Genomic DNA, 17,904 nt, shown 5'->3' with positions numbered 1-17,904 from the left:
ATCATTTATTTAGAAATTAGACATTCACAGGCACTTTTTCTCGTCAATCTTTATATTTATAGTTATTTCTCACAAGCTACAAACTACTGGCATTTCGGAACGACCACTGCTGAGAAGAAATGCCGAAAGAAACTCATTTGAACAGTGTTGGTCCCTATCATGCCAGATCGGCTTACCATTATTTTTTCTTACAATGATAAATAACATACAAACTCACAAACGCTTACCTCTTTATAATAATAGTATAGATGATCTCTGAAGCTTAATGGTCACGTCAGACTGCTACATTGTAGGGGTTCGATCCTCGGTCGGGTTGAGATTGAAAATGATCTTTTTCAGATCGACATTTGTCTAGTTTAACGATACTAACTATTCTATAACAAAACAATAGTACCTCATAACACAAGTCTCGTGTTTTACTTTGGGGCTAACTTGTTTGATTTGTTCATATATCATATTTATTTATATCCTGTATCGATGTGATTCGTTATACATTGCTGGTTTTTCATTGAGGTAAATAAAATCACATATAAATTACAATGATCATGCATTCCCATCGGCGTTCGACGATAGTGTGGAGCGGGCATTAGGTATAAACTTCCGAACGTATATAATTAGCACGTGTACATATAAATAAAATCACATATAAATTACAATGATCATGCATTCCCATCGGCGTTCGACGATAGTGTGGAGCGGGCATTAGGTATAAACTTCCGAACGTATATAATTAGCACGTGTACATACATATATTTTACGAGTACGTGCCAGCTCATTCCAACAACAAATGTAAAACATGTTACAGAAACACGCGTAACAAAAAAACGGAGTGTAAATACTTCTACTTTATCTTTTTCGAGTCGCCTAAAGATATCTGACATGACTTCGACTACCTACGCACATAGTGGCGGTAGTCGCATACACACACACACTAGTGAAACATTGTACCAGTGTGTATGTTACCTCAAGATGTTTTTCGTCTTGGAAACCTGAGTGGATGGTCTATGAAAAATACAAAAAATTTTCATTATATATTTTATTTATTTATACATTATATGCACGTAGTTACAAGAAGTATTACGCTTTAACTCTTGTCATAGGCGGGTGTTTCTCCGAGCGTTTCAACGTCGTTACAATCTGTCAATTTTCTTAATGAAGGAATCATTTTCCAAAATAAATCATTCATGCACATAATTATAATGATTTTAAGAGTCAGATAATGAAACTAATTGTTGTCTTTGTTAAAATTTGAAAAATGGTAATGACAGCGCAGACGCAGGGCTCGAAGCGCTCGGAGAAACATCCAGGCCAATTTAGATGTAAACACATAACGACTTTGTTTTCCATTCAGTAATTTCCGTCTCGTTATCTTGACTATTTGGCTGTTGTTCTATTTATAACGTCTTATCGAGTCTGTGGTTGCTAACACTATTGTCATATTCTAGCCGCCTTAAGGTATATGAAACTTAAAAAAAAAAAAATAAAAAAAAATTCGTTTATTTCATTAACTGAAGAGATGATATAACGATCTATTATAGTTAGTCACCAAAACAATATATCGACATCGTATAGCCTTATCTCTTTCTTACATTTGGCTGCTGTCACTGGGATTTACGATTTAGAGACAATTTTTATTTTTTTAATTGTATTCATTCACTCCTTACGATTCAAATGCGACTTTGTTAAGATTTGTTGGTGGTACCAAATAACGCGATTCATTTTAGGTTCCTAAACTGAAATCATCTACCATGAACTTTTCTATTTGCCATAACTTTTTTGAATCGCTAACAGCTAAGTGATCCAGTTTACGTTCTCAATGCACATCATGGTACGGAATTGTATGCAAAATGAGTGAATGAAATCGAATTGGCGTATTGTTTTGGCCACTACCTATAATGGATCGTTATATCATCTTGATTGTATAATCCAGGACCTAAACTGATCTGCAATATATCTCATAGGAAACCTGGGGGCTTACCATCAGGTAAGCCCCCAGGTTTCCTATATCGAACGTAAATGTGACATATTACGGGTTTTATGGACCATTAAACATATTGGAGCCCGCCCCTTACTGCAGCCTATGGAGAAATATTTGTAAAATAAAACTTTATTCTTCTCCACAACAAAAGAGTTAATTTCTTAACTATGCTATGCTATTATTATAACTATTTTACGACTGTATATTCTGCGTTGTGAAGAACTGGGCGCCTACCATCAACTATTTATTACACAGTGATTCAAATGCAGGGCAGTTCAGTTTAGGAACCTAAAATGAATCGCGTTATTTGGTACCATAGTCTCATTTTAATCGTAAAGAGTGAATGAAATTCATAAAAAAAGAATTGTCTCTGAATCGTAAATCCCAGTGACAGCAGCCAAATGTAAGAAAGAGATAAGGCTATACGATGTCTATATATTTTATCTCGTTGTTCCGATATCAAATTCTTATTATTTTGAGCAAACAATACAAGAAACAAATAATATGGAAAGTAGAAAATTAACCTAATAACGTATTACATAAGGGAAAAATGGGTTTTTGAACTTATGCTAATACTAGATGTTGCCCGGGGCTTCGCTCCCGTGGGAATTTTGAGATAAAATATAGCCTTTATGATAAATTGTAGGAAGCATTAAGTAATATAATATTTTGTTCTGTTTTTATGCTGGCTATACACTATCAGCAATAGTTCGTCGGATTTGGCGGTTTCGACGTACATTGCTGGTTTTTATTTGCGGTAACACAAAGCTCACATATAAACCAAGCAGTGTATGTTCATAACATTGTAATCACGTAATCATCTGTACTTGACTTGTGAATGTGAACGATAAAATAGCCTTGCGTACATAAGTTACCTGAATTTCATCATCATCTGACTTTACAACTTAAATTCAAAAACTTTCACAGTAATTTTTTCGCTATATGTTAATCCTCAAAGCTACAAACTACTGGCATGTTCCGTTGTTTCAGGAAGCGAAAGCCCTACCAGCGCAGTAGGGGCGGAGGCGCCGCGGGAGCTCCCGAACGAGTTGTCGGCGCCCTATGAGGTGCCCCAGTTCCCCATCGAGCAAATCGAGAAGAAGCTTCTTATCCAAAGGCAGCTCAATGTCAAGTAAGTTAACTTTTGCCGAGTAATATTCAGTATAAATAATTAAACTCGCGTCTTGGTTATAAGATTGTTAAACACAAAAATATACATAGTTAGTAGCATCCCGTCCCGATTTCACTCGGGTAAAATTATAAATCACACTATCGACTTATTGTTGAAAACCGTATTCAAATGCGTCCGGTAGTTTTTGGGTTTCACACAGACAGACATACGCGACATATTATAACAATAGATCCCCTTATTTTTATAATATTCAAGGATAAAACATATTACCATTACTTAAAATCTTCAAATAGAATTAAACTGTATTTGTATGATTTCAAAGTCGATTATATCGTATCTTCAACGTATACAAGTCCTTATTAACATATTCACAATCACAATACATTTAAAAGTGGCGAATTACGTCGCATTGCGCTTGCAAATTGAATCCCGGATGACGTCACGCCCGCGACCTTGCACTTGGTCACGTGACCCGCAACACGCGCCACGTGTTCTGAATACGGGATAATGTTTTTTTGCAATGCCTCCGTGCCCTACTTTTGTAACTGTATAGTGTGGCAGTTGTGCGAACTGATTCTCAAGCTATTGTAGGTATAACGTTTAATTTTTAAGTGTAGGTGGCGCTCCCATTCGTAATTTGCTATGCTTGCCTTTCTGTTTTAAGTTTGCTGATTATGGTAGATGATAATGTTTTGTCCTATTTAGCTGACCGCACCATAGCGATTGTCTGTGTCAGCCGCTGTAAGGAGATATTATTTTGTCCAGTCAATGATGAATTATATACCTAGACTACATGTTGCCCGGGCTTTCGCTCCCGTGGGAAATTTGAGATGAGATATAGCTAGGATTCTTGGATAATTATGTACCTTTCAAATGGTGAAAAAATTTTTGAAATCGGTTTGGCAGTTTCGGAGATTACCCGCCTCCAACATGCAAACTCATAAACGTTCACCTCTTCATGATAATAGTATATATATGTGGCCATAACCACAAACCATAACATACAAAATTATATTTTTTACTTTGACTTGGAGATTTACTATATTTTTTATACTTATTATTGTTTGTTTCACGCCTTCTTTGATTCACGCCCATCCGCTATCTGGATCAGGTCCTGGGTTTGATTCCCAGCGCGAGCACATCGTTTGTCTGAGTTTTTCAGAGTTATTTTGTTTGATGTTCTTTATAAATTTATTGTTAAACTAGCTTTTGCCCGCGGCTTCGCCCGCGTGAACTTCATAGTATCAGTATTTTTTTTAAAGACTCTGTAAGACTAGTAAATATATGTATGTTTTAGATTTAAATTCGCATTTTTTCTCATCATTAGTTCAATTTCCAGTTTCCCGCTGCGTGTCTCGTCCCGCAAACTTGTCCAATCCCGCTTCCTTAGGAAAAACAGTCAAAACTAAAATGTAATTTCTAAACGTCAATTCTCTAAAATCGTTTCTATAAAATAAGTAATCGATAAAAATCAATTGGCATAAGTTGTGCGCACTACACACTGTGTAGGTTAAACCATGGTCAACGTAAGTATATCTTGGGGTAACTTTTGCTTTTAATGGGTTGCAGCCGAGATTGCACAAGATTATTATATTTTGTTGAGAGTGCAGAACGTAATTAGTATTCAGCCTATACGGAAGGAGCCAGAAATCAAGATGACATTTTTTATTTTTATTTTAGATTGCGACCATATAGTCCAACACTGGCCCTTGAGCCTTTCCCGAGTCGTAAACTAGTAAACTCAGTCGATGTTTATTAGCATCGTAATTGGATGAACCTTGGTGCGACAGTAACACTGACTGGCCACCGGGGTTGATGTCATTGCCTACTCGGACGCGACGCCACTGCGCCGCGCCGTGAGGCGTGCAACACGCGATTTTATACCAAAAAGTTATCTTCAATTTTTCTTTGTCCAGGCCGCATAGCGTGATTTTAAGTGATTTATACCCAATTAATTTTTTTTTTTTACTAAATATGTATAATAACGCTGTTTACATGCTTAGATCTTTCTTTTGCTAGTTAATTCACATTAAAAATAATAATAATTGTCGAAATACCTAAGAAGTCAAGTGTTTTTATAAATATCTAATTTTGTGTTGTTTACGAGTGTGTGTTCTTGGAAAAACAGATTATCAAGTAGAAGACAAATTTACGTGACGAATTTCTTTCCGTAAATGTAGGATTTGATAAAATTTTCTGTATTGTGTTAGTGATTCACGTCCGAAAATTAATGCGTCGATTGTTGAGACTTTTGAGAAAAGTTTTTTAGGTGAATGTGAATATAAATGTGTGTGTGTGAGTCAGTGAGTTGAGTTAAAAGGGAAGATATTACTATTACTTAGTAGAATTAAGAGTTTAAAAAAATGTTTGGCAGTAAACTTGAGTGCAAGAAGTGGACAATGACCAGGTATCTATGACAATCCTTCCTACAAATCCTACTTACTAATATTATAAATGCGAAAATTTGTGAGGATGTACGTGTTTTTGTTACACTCTTTTACGCGAAATTTACTATACGGATTGTTATGAAATTTAGAACACTGGTACTATGACCAGGGATAACGCATAGGGTATTATATCCCGATATTTCCACGGGAACGAAGTTTTGGGTTGGAGTAATTCTACTTAGAGCTGTTAGAAAAGTAATCGATGAAATAAAACATCAGCCGAGATTGCAAAAGATTATTATATTTTGTTGAAAGTGAAGAACGTAATTAGTATTCAGCCTATACGTAAGGAGCGAAAAGTCAAGATGACATTTTTTATTTTTATTTTAGATTGCGACCATATAATTCAACAGACGCATCTAATAAAGATATTGTTTTAATGTCCTAATTCAGTGGAATTCCTAATTACTGTTCAAATATTTGATTTATCGTCGAACATTCACCGTCCACCACATTTAGGCTACTAATTACCTCATACATTGAACTCCGAATAGGTATTAATCTCTCTCGTCCTTACCGGGTTACATTGACGGCCTCGTGGCCGAAGCCAAGGTATGCGTAAAAAATAAAATTTAAAAAATTTAAAGATTCTTTTTTGTTTTACGACCGGCCGTGAAGTAAACCCTCTTTGGTATTACTGTTGTTGCCTGTGAATATAAAACAATAGATATAAATAATTTATTAACCAAATAAAACATATGAGAATCAACTTTTACAGAACGATTCCAATGCAACTCAGTTCAATTTAGGAACCTAAAATGAATAGCATTCATACAAAAAATTATGTCGGTGGTACGAATTTGCGATGCAGATCAGTTTAGGTCGTAAAGTGGGTCGCGTTACGAGATGATGGTAAACACAGTTCCCTCTGGCAGCCGTTCTCGAGTTGACGCATGGGTCAGCGCATCTAAAACGGAAATCACGCGCCACTCAGCGACAGAGTAGGGAATCGGAAGCCAGACCACACACACATGCAATGTTTGATATAAATGAATGTCAGCAAAGTTCGTATCAATACGTAAATGGCCGGTCAGTAGAAAAATTAACGACCCGGACAAACCTATGCCATATTTGCGTGTCACGATTAGTATTTCCAACTGGGTATACATTAATATAGTATCCTATTATTTTTTAAAAGATTAACATTGCCTATTAGCTAAAGTATATTTTCTTATCTCGTTCTTTCAATGCCAAATATTGTAAAGCTTTACCTCTTTTTACAAATAAGAATGAACGTGAAAAATTAATCGGTACACGTACAGTAGTAAGGGTTCCTAAAAAATGCTCAATTAAAAATATTTGTTTTAGAAATATTGTAACAATAATATGTATCTAATATACGAAGTCTAGATATTTTTTAATTAATACTATCTACTAAAGTCTGTGAAGAAAGGGAAGAAATTAAATTGAGGGCGCTGTCTCCTGTCGGCAACCCTGGGTGTTTATCAACCGATCTTGACCACTCTATTTGGTATTCAATGGCAAAAAAATCCGTTTTCGAACTCGGAAGAATTGACTCTTAGAAATATAGTATTTTTGGATCCAATAGCCGGGTAGGTAATCTATACTATTATTATAAAGAGGTAAGCGTTTGTGACTTTGTGAGTTTGTATGTTTGAGGAGAGTAATCCCCGAAACTATCGAATCGGTTTCAAAAATTCTTTCAGCATTAGAATGGTACATTATACAAGATTGCTATAGGCTATATTTTATCTTAAAATTCCCACGGGAGCGAAACCCCCGGCAACATGTAGTGTGTTATGTATTCTAAGAGTGCTGGCAAACCTCACGAGGGTTGACCCACTGGTGACGTTGTAGTTCTATTGATGAGCTGTAGGTACTGTTTGCTTTCGGTTGTTGGACGTGATAGGCTAATTTGTATAGAATTTTGTAAACCCAAATGAAAGTTTTCTAGAAATATATTTAGGTGTAAAAAATATTAATTATATGGTATAGTACAGTCTCGTTATATGGTACACATCCCTTAGGGTGTCAGATTTATCTGTGGCAGACCGTACAACAACAAAGTTATAAAAGGTATCAGGTATCAGTTCAGAATGTGCCATGACGCTGTTTTTCAGTGATACCGAATAATTTGCTTCCTTAAGTTTTACAATAATATGCAACTAGTTATAGTTAGGATTGCCAGATCCAGACTTATCGTTTCCTGGACTGCCACGAACGAAATCAGTTTTGGTGTCCGATTCGAGTTCAGTTGAAACTATCATTTAACAACTAACCGTTGTCTGTTGTTAACAAATGGGTCGTTCTTCTTTTTAACCTACAATTTGAAAAAAAAATTGCATAGTTTTGAAAAAAAATATATATTGCATACACGTCTTCATATACATATATTTTATTAGACGACTTTCTACTCTATCAGAAAAAGTTATTGGCCGCGAAGATTACAGATTTTTGTAGGATTTTCATGACTTTTAAGAAAGAATCGACTCAAAAAGTTACACTTCCGTCACGAAATCTTTTATTTTATTCTATTAACTGCTCTTCGTTAAATAACTTTTACTTTTGTAAAACATAAATTAACCAAAATGAACTTTTAAAAAAACATATTAATATTATATATTTGTATTTATAAATATATTTTATTGATTTTCAAATACCACTCTGTCACATTTACTGCTGATATATAGTAAGTTTTTGTTGTAAATAAAATTTTAGTATTATTTACAAATAAATACGCATTGCACAGATGGCAATTTCATAAAATATTGTAAATAAAAAAACTCCAATGTTGCACTAGTTATAACTAAATATATATACGACCAAAACAATTTTCCTAACAGGAGACAACATTGTGACAGAGTAGTAACTTATGTGACGGAGTTGTTATTCTAGGGGATACCAAACTCTCTTTTGCAATAGTTTGCAATAAAATACATTTATTTTTATAGAATCATTTATTTTTATAAATCTTAATCAGTCTTTAACATTATCATATAATATAATAAGGTGAGATCAAACTTAAACAATTAATGAAATCACATTTGAGATGAGAGCTTCTTAGAGTCGTGAGAGCCTCTCAAAAGTAATTAGTAATTTGGTAAATTAAATGACTATCCATTCTAAACTAAATAAAAAATCCAGTCTAACTTGACAACAAATTTAAATTCGCAAAAAATAAAACATTCATCATAACAATAGCTTAATAATTAATCAGTCATTTTTCGAATACTGACAGTGGCTCTTCGAATTGGAAAAATTGTCTCTTCCCCTTTTTAATGACATTTGGAGCCGGTAAGACTAATCAAATCATCAAAAGGAACATCCGATATGTCATTCTCCACTAATTTAAACAGCCTTCCACTGTCATCAACTGATTTTAGGAACATTACCATGACTTCGCCTTCTTCATCGACAACACTTTGCTACTCCAGCGTAAGTGTACTGAATGTTCCGCGAGCTACGTACTTTAACCAATACATAAACTCCGTCTTTTATATTCATTGGATGAATATCTTCAGGCTGGAGCGTTTGATAAGAAGTACCACAGACGGCAGTTTGATCAGTTAGATCGTTTTTCGTTTTAAGCGTGGCTAAAGGTTGATCTTCATCGGATGATTCATCTGGGCCATATACAGTATCGAAAATACTTTTACGGGACATCCTAATTATATTTGTAATATCTGCGAGCATCAAACCTTCCTTATCGTGAATTACAGCATCTTCTTTTTCATTAGATAAAAACTCGTCCACAGTATTTTGTTGTTCTTGGATTTCAGGCAGAGGTCGATAAGTTTTAGGAGCATGGCAAGAACAGAATTGATCACAAAAGCAGCTTAATACCCTATGATTTAAGATTCCACGATTTTCTGTGAACATTTGGTGGACCTGCATTGTTCCTTTTAGGGGCACAATGTTACTAGGAATCGTTGCTGCTACCTTTTCGATGTCTTCGCCTGTCACCATGAACAGTATAATTTTGTTGGCATCTTTGAGCGCGGAAAAGAATTGGAACACATCTGCAATATCGTTTCCTCTAGCAACTATGGCATCAGCTTGCCGTTTGATTGTCCCTCCAATACCATCAGCAGCTCCTTTCCCATACCCTGATTCAAAAAAGTTCCAGGATATTTTACGAAATCCGTATTCTTCGAAAAACCTATGTATCTCTTCCATCTACAGTAGGTGGCTTCACATAAAATGGCCTATGTTTAGTGAAGTAGCTGTAGTGGCATTTGAGGCCACTATTTTCTTTCAAGAACGTTTTATACAGGTTTTTCATGGAGTCCAATAAAAATCTTTTCTGTGCTTTCTTTTTTTTGTAAGTAATAGTTTCCTTCCAATTTTTTTCTCTAACTGTTTTATTTTTTCTTGAAACTTAACATTATCTCTGTATAACTTTGTTCTATCTCTTTTCATTTTTTTTTTCCACTGGAACTGCGCATTGATACTTCAGAAAGAGTCGGTGTTGCACATGGAGTTACTCTTGGACTTTCTGGTATTGGTGATGGAGCCGGTGTGTTCAAAAGTACCTCTTCAAGTATCTTTTTCTTCTCCCTTCTTTTTCTATTAGCTTCTTGCCATCTTCGCTTTTGAATTCGATGTTCTCGCTCGCTCATATCAGCCACTAACTTTTTTCGAGCATGGTATCTTTCTAAATCTTTGCGCTTTACTTCAGCTACTTTCTCAGGGTCATTATTTCGTTTCGCGCGACAAATCCGTTGTCTTTCTGCTGCTGTTAATGGCTTTTGTTTCACCATGATGTTATCTGGTAATAGAAAATAAGTAATTAGTATCTAAATGATAACAGAAGATTCCGTGGGAATAATTATTCTAATAACTACCAAAACGAATGAATCTTTTTTAGTATTTCTTGAATTAAGCATAAATATAACAAAAACAAAATTTATATTACCCCACCGTCACGTACTTACCACTCGGTCACAATAAATATGTGACAGAATTGTCGTGTGACGGAAGGGTAAATTTTTGTTAAAAAGTTGATAATATTTAAAAGTTAACATAGAATTTGATAATTTACATGTCGGGCATAAAATATTTTTTATTACGTAAGAGTAAACAACAAAAAGTAACAATGATCATTAGAATTTGAATCAATTACTTACGTAACGAAGCGGTAGCCGAATAAACACACGCGCGTCCTGACACTGCGTTTGGGCGACTGAGGCGCTGCCTTCTGTTTGCAGAGGGGAACACATACGGAGGGGGGGAAGGGGTAATATCCTTGGTTCGCATGCCACAAGGACGAGCGGCAACAGCGCGTATTTCGTTTGACAACCCACGTGACAGAATTTACCACGCAAAACATTAGGTAGAGGGAGACGAGTATTTGAAATTTTTTAATAATTTTATTGATAGTATTAAAAAATAACTATTACTGTTACACGATAGGTAATATATTAAAGAGATATAGGATATTTTTACATTTTGTGTCATAATATATTTTTTTCGTAATATTATAGATAACACGCACGCTCATGTAGCGGGAGACATAATGATTTTGTATGAATACATCTCTGTCACGCGGATTCACAACTCTGTAACTTACTTTTTACGGTGAAATTATTTAATTAATATGTTATTTAAATATGTGCGATCATTATATGTATAGTACAGTGTATGTCAAAATATAATTTTAAAACAATATTGATAATTTACTTGTTTTTTTTTTAACTGTCTGGCGAAGACACCTTTTTGTAGGTTAAAAAGAAGAACGACCCAAATAACTATTTTTTTCCTTTCTTAAACAGTACATAAGTGTTTGGCAACCTATTAAAAAACCAAACTTTTTTTTTCTCAAAAGCAAGTAAGTATGTGAATTGCATTAAATGCTGTCGCGCAGGGACAGCCACGTGAAAATACTGGTGCGTGTTGCCTCACGCAAAATTCCGCAACACTCCCAGATCCTGTCGTGTAATTCTAATTTTCTTTCTTGAGAGAATATCTATAGTATTCTCATTGTTTTCACTGTCTATGGTTTTTGCGGAACCTATTTTTTTTTCTTTTTCAGAGCGGCAGAATGTGGCCAATCGGCGCGCTCGTTCGGTGGCAGCGAGGCTGGTGGTGCGACGAGTGTGTTTGAAGAAGCGGCTCGACTCAGGGTGCCTGATGACGACGATGGTGACGTCATCCTGCCGCATTTCCAAAGGGTCGCCATCAGTGGAGAGGATACCTCAGGGGTGAGTATTGTAGAACTCAAGTAATCACAAGGCCGTGGTGGGGGAGGCCCACACACTGCACTGAGCAATGTGTACTCGGCAGTTAAGTATGACCAAATGGTCAAATTTGTTGATGTGATAAAGGGTGGAGTAGCCAACAAGTAGCCACAAAAATAGGGTATATAAAATATAATGCTGAGGTTATGGCAATGTTCTTCAGAAACTTTGAGACGAAATCCAGGAAAGATATAAATAACTTGACGTTGATTTTGTTCGCAGGTACCGCTGGAAGACCTGCAACAAGCCTCCTCCTACCTGGTCCAAGCTTTGGAAATCCGCAAGCGCTACATGGACATGTCCCACCAGAGCTTCTCCAGCATCACGACGCGGTTTGTGCGCAGTATGGAGGCAGATGCTCCTCCCAACCAGACACCCAGCATGAGGGTGCCTAAAAGCCACATTGCTGGTGAGTTGTCTCCCCAATATATTCACTTGACACTATCATAACAGTGATCAATTCTTCCATGGTCCAGTTTGTTTGGTCTTTTTATTATATAGTTTCACTATATTTATCATTTCAATAACAGTTCCGATGACCCTCTTAAACTTAGTAGACAGATTGGGGAAAAAACGGTTTAAGAAAGTAGACCAAATATTCAAAATAGACAAAACGGGAAAGTAGACTGATCGTTCTGGAGGTGTCGGATCAACAAGATAGATAAATCTTTATTTTTAGCTACAAATTCAAGATCATCTGAACCTTCTCCGAGATCACTGAAAACTGTATAATTGTTTTTGAATGACCTATTTTTTCCATATCATTCTCATTTCCTAGACCACATCGTCCACCCGCCGTTCAAAGACAACAAGGACCCCTGGGAGTGCCCCATGCCGTCAGCGAAGGGCTACACGATCAAGCAGGACCGGGGGGTGTTCAACCTGTACCGCAGTGACGGCGGGCAGGAGACGAGGGTGCCGTACGAGTACGTGGCGCTGCCGGAGTATATCCAGGACAAGAATATCATGTGTTCAATGATCGCTGATGGACCGCTGTGAGTGAATCTTGCTTTATTTCCACCATCCTACCTTCATAAAATAAAGGGTTAAACAGACTAAACTATTATATATTTTTTTTAAGTTTTAAAAAAAATATATAAAAAGCTTTTGCCCGCGCGAATTTCTCTGCGAAATCGGAATATATCTGATTTTCATACAAACTTTCACCCCCATTAAAGTCGTTTGGGGGTTGATTTCCGAAAAAGGTAGCCCATGTTTCAACGGGGGTGTTTAACTACATGCATACCAAATTTCATCAATATCGGTATTGACAGAAGGACCCGTTTTTTTTTTAAACTGGCAACTCTCGGTATCACCACACCAGCACTATTAAAAACTTGCGTTAGAAAATAGTTGGTCTTCTTCTTCAGGAAATCCTTCTGCTACCGGCGTCTGAGCTACTTATCATCCAAGTTCCAACTGCACGTGTTGCTGAATGAGCTTCGGGAGCTGGCCTCGCAAAAAGCTGTGCCTCACAGAGACTTCTATAATATCAGGTAAATATCATTTTCACCAGCTAGCAGAAGGGACAAACTTAAGAAGTGCTGGCTTGTGAGCCAATGGTCGTAAGGATGGACGCCGTGCGAAGTGAAGGCGGAAAAGTTGGAAACGGGCTCTGACGCACTATGTGGGCAGAAGATGGCGATTCTTTAGATGGCGTGGAGAATGCAACTCTAGGCTTTGTTTACCTCGTAAGGGATTAAGACATGTTATTGTATAGTATAGTAAATTGTCATGTAGGTAATTATATATTTGGACTTGAACTCGTGAGTTTGATCGAAGCGAATAAATACGTGTCTTTTCAGAAAAGTGGACACCCACATCCACGCAGCGTCGTGTATGAACCAGAAACACTTGCTGCGTTTCATCAAGAAGACGCTCAAGAATCATGCAGATGAGGTAACTCTTATTTTTTGTTCTGTTGTTATGGAAATAGCAGCGTGGAGTCCCCGTCTAATTTAAGCTAATCACCAAAAAAATGTGACCAACAAAAAAAATGTGAATGTGACACGAAATTTGAACTACATGATGATATTAATTTGACGGTCCATTATAAAGATAACGTACCTTTTGGAGGGAAGTCGCTGCGAGCGTTTCACTGGCTCATTTGTACTATAGATACGTATAACACAACACAAGCGATTGACTCCGCCGCCGCCTGAAGCGGTGGTGGGCCAGTCAGTCACCTGTGATCGATACGTGTGATCGAAACTTTCCATGAACAGTCAAATCCCGTCCCAGACATACCAATCTGACTAATGTATACCTAGTAGTTTTCATAAACCACAATTATCTATTTCACAACAACTCCCGGTGAAGGAAAACATCGTGAGGAAACAATTGACAGTTTAAGTTCACTAGTGCGTATACGACTATTTTCTGCGTTTAAGAAGAAGGCTGCTTGCATAAAATCTGCATCAGTAATTAGCAATAACATACTCGAAAATATAAAGAGACACATTATTATGTGTTCGATCCGAAGGTTTGGTTTAAAATAAATTTATTGCATAATAAAACATAAAGACACAGAAAAAGTACTAGCAATGGCGGAATTGTCCCATGGAAGCTTAGGTAAGATTTTATGGATCTTCTGTCTGTTTCCAGGAAGTGGCTTGAAGTCTGGCGTCAAGTACATTGTTAACTTGTTTAAAACTATGCAATGAAGTTTAATTAAACATTAAGTATATCATTGTTTGCCAGGTGGTGACGCTCCACAAAGGCACTCCGATGACTTTGAAGGCGGTGTTCCAATCGATGAACCTCAGCACATACGATCTCACTGTGGATATGCTTGACGTACATGCAGTAAGTTCTCATTCTCATTTGCTAGAGGTAGACCTAGTAGTACAAGGTTCGTCTGCATGGGTCACCTCAATCTTGTTGATCTGTTCGATTCACTTCAACGCTTTCATAATGTACAGAATACGTTATAGTTTAGTTCAGAAATAATTTAGTAGAAATTTCGGGATAAAAAGTACCCAATGTGTTCTAGGTTATATTCCACCCGAGTATTACCAAATTTCATAACAATCGGTCCAGTAGATTTTGTATAACATACATACATATATATACATACACACATCCTCACAAACTTTGGTATTCATAATATTAGCAGGATTTGTCATAGTAGTATATTGAATTCGTATACCTTGAGTATATTCGTTGGGACCCAAAACAATAAAAAATTTAAAACAAATTTCAGATCTTTATAATATTAAACTAGCAAGTTTGTGTATGGAGTTATGGATAATGTTTTTTGTTCTAGGACCGCAACACCTTCCATCGCTTCGACAAATTCAACGCCAAATACAATCCTATCGGCGAGAGCAGGCTGCGGGAAGTGTTCCTCAAGACGGACAACTATATGAACGGGAAGTATTTCGCTAGGATTATCAAGGTCAGTTGGTTAGGTTTATAAATTAGCCTTAAAAGGGTAAAAAGGAACCTCATTTATGCCTTTGCTGACTGTACATCAGAGCGTTCTATTTCTCAAACGACAATATGTAGTCACTTTAAATTTTCACATAAATAATTTTATTATGACCGCGTAGCGACAAACATTGTAAATAAAAAAAAGTTAATACTACTAAAATTTTATTTGTAAAATTTGTTTATATTTTCAGCTTATCGGATTCATGTTGTAATTTAACAAATATCAATAATTTTAAATATTGTAAATATGGCCTACCTCAGGGCACTGTTTTAGATCCATTCCGATTTCAATCTTTCATAACTTTTGACTATACTTATAATTATGTTGTTCAGAATAAATTTAGGGTGCAATTTTACTTTTCAGTATTTAAAAGGATTAAGAAAAAATTGCGAGCAAAATTTACATTACAATTATTTTCCAGGAAGTGGCTTCAGACTTAGAAGAGAGCAAGTATCAAAACGCTGAGCTACGCCTGTCCATTTACGGCAAGAGCTCGACAGAGTGGGCCAAGCTGGCCAAATGGGCCATACAGTACAATGTGCATTCGAACAACGTGCGCTGGCTCATACAGATCCCTAGGCTATAGTGAGTTTATTTATTTTATTAGGAAATTAATTTTGGAAAATGTACTGCTTATTTTGAGCTGTTTCAAAAAAAGAAGCACAGTAAGAAAGTAAGAAAAACTTTAGTTACATAATTATGTTTACACATTTTAAGTTCCTAAACTTAATATTAACGGAAAATTCGAAAATTAAAGCCGAAAACGTAACAGCAGCTATATTGTAAAGTGTGTTAGTTGCGAGAGCGAGAAAGACACAGGCTACTCTTTACCGTAGGCACAGTTGCGTGCAACACATAGTTTAATATAATTTCGTTATGGATAAGGAGGATCAGCCATGACACACACACCACGGTGGCTAATGCAGTTTTAAAGATTTTAAGTTGAAAAAAGTACATGATTTTGAAGACCTCGATGGTAAAGTTCTTGCCACCGAACCGAGAGGTTGCCCGGGTTCGATCCCCGGTCGGGTCATGATGGAAAATGATATTTTTCTGATTGGCCCGGATCTTGGATATTTATCTATATACGTATTTGTTATAAAATATAGTATCGTTGAGTTAGTATCCCATAACACAAGTCTCGAACTTACTTTGGGGCTAGCTCAATCTGTGTGATTTGTCCAAATATATTTATATATTTATTTCTAATTGTGTTTCTCCCTCTTTCAGTGACATCTTTAAGTCCAACAAGATAATGAACAACTTCCAGGAGTTTCTGAACAACATCTTCAAGCCGCTTTTCGAGGTCACCAACGATCCCAACAGTAACCTCGAGCTACACAAGTTCCTTACTGTGAGTACTATTGTTAACAACATGTTCGCCAACAAGATCGCGAGAAACTCCCAGAAGCCACTGAACAATGCCAGCCGAAAGGGAAGAAAACAAATCATAGTGTCAGAGCATTATGAGAAGGAAATAAAGTTTAATCCAGCAGCATACTTATTAGAATCTGATACTTTTATTAATTTATTTTGTATACTTTTAGACCGTGCACTTTATGTACTTTGTTATATTATTAGAATAGAATATATGTTATGACTCCCTATGTAAATGGTGCAATAAAGAGTTCATCAATCTATGTAAAACATAGAAGAACTCTTGATGAACATATATGTATGTAAAAACAATTATGGTAAACCTTTCTGGCATGATACCGACTAACAATGCTAATATGAGTTTATTTCGGCTGTTAGTTTCCCGCTGTCTGTCTGTCCCTATGTAGCGTAAATCTTTAAAACTACGCAACGGATTTTCACTCGGGTTTTTGAAATAAATAGCACTCTATCCATTACAAAAAAAAATCCGAGTCAAAATCCGTTGCGTAGTTTTAAAGATTTACGCTACATAGGGACAGACAGACAGCGGGAAGCTAACAGCCTAAATAAACTCATATTAGCATTGTTGGTCGGTATCATGCCAGAAAGGTTTACCATTATTGTTTTTACATACATATATCATCAAGAGTTCTTCTGATGTTGATGTTTGACATGTGCATTATTCATTATGGTTTTACCCGAGCGAAGTTGGGACGTAATGCTATTGCTTTATTTTTTTATATTTTTGCCTTTCATCAGCATTTGATCACAATCATAATATGTTTCAGTGTACCTTTCGACTTTATGTACTTACATTGTTATATTACTGATGAAAAAATATACATAAATTTATATTTAAAAAATGGTAAGCCCTTCTGGCATAATAGGGACCAACACTGTTTAAATGAGTTTCTTTCGGCATTTCTTCTCAGCAGTGGACGTTCCGGAATGCTAGTAGTTTGTAGCTTTGGTAAATATCATTTAATTTAGAATGTGACGTAAAAAAGTGCCTGTGAAGGCCTAATTTCTGAATAAATGATTTGATTTGGATTTTGAATTCGGTGTACAATGTACTATTAATTTTTTAGCACGTGGTAGGGTTCGACAGCGTGGACGACGAGTCCAAGCCGGAGAACCCGATGCTGGACCCGGACGTGAAGGTCCCGCAGGAGTGGGACGACGAGGAGAACCCCCCCTACGCGTACTACCTCTACTACATGTACGCGAACATGACCGTGCTGAATCACTTCCGCAAGTCAGTATTCTCATTACTTTAATTTCATTTTTTAACACAAATTATCTTTTGACTATTTAACAAACTAGATAAATAATAGTTATTA

General features: G+C 36.3%; 1 protein-coding gene across 17 annotated transcripts in view; it reads left to right on the top strand.

The window, feature by feature from the left end:
* Positions 1-17,904, top strand: part of LOC128676864 (AMP deaminase 2) — a 44,975-nt gene that overhangs the window by 19,920 nt on the left and 7,151 nt on the right. For 16 of the 17 annotated variants that reach the window (XR_010370124.1, XR_010370121.1, XR_010370123.1 and 13 more), the window contains 11 exons: positions 2,969-3,110; positions 11,550-11,718; positions 11,977-12,163; positions 12,533-12,749; positions 13,125-13,250; positions 13,560-13,653; positions 14,455-14,559; positions 15,020-15,151; positions 15,609-15,772; positions 16,418-16,541; positions 17,653-17,819. Coding sequence is in view for 12 of the 17 variants with exons in the window: in XM_064436497.1 (XP_064292567.1) it covers positions 2,969-3,110; positions 11,550-11,718; positions 11,977-12,163; positions 12,533-12,749; positions 13,125-13,250; positions 13,560-13,653; positions 14,455-14,559; positions 15,020-15,151; positions 15,609-15,772; positions 16,418-16,541; positions 17,653-17,819 (1,627 nt within the window). In the remaining 5 variants the exon portion in view is untranslated. Of the gene's footprint in view, positions 1-2,968; positions 3,111-5,128; positions 5,518-11,549; positions 11,719-11,976; positions 12,164-12,532; positions 12,750-13,124; positions 13,251-13,559; positions 13,654-14,454; positions 14,560-15,019; positions 15,152-15,608; positions 15,773-16,417; positions 16,542-17,652; positions 17,820-17,904 lie in introns of those variants that run through there. The other variant, XM_053757276.2, reaches the window with a different exon arrangement.

The sequence above is a fragment of the Plodia interpunctella genome, chromosome 17 (assembly GCF_027563975.2).
Source record: "Plodia interpunctella isolate USDA-ARS_2022_Savannah chromosome 17, ilPloInte3.2, whole genome shotgun sequence".
Classification (NCBI taxonomy): domain Eukaryota; kingdom Metazoa; phylum Arthropoda; class Insecta; order Lepidoptera; family Pyralidae; genus Plodia; species Plodia interpunctella.
This window is presented reverse-complemented; position numbering and strand designations above follow the sequence as displayed.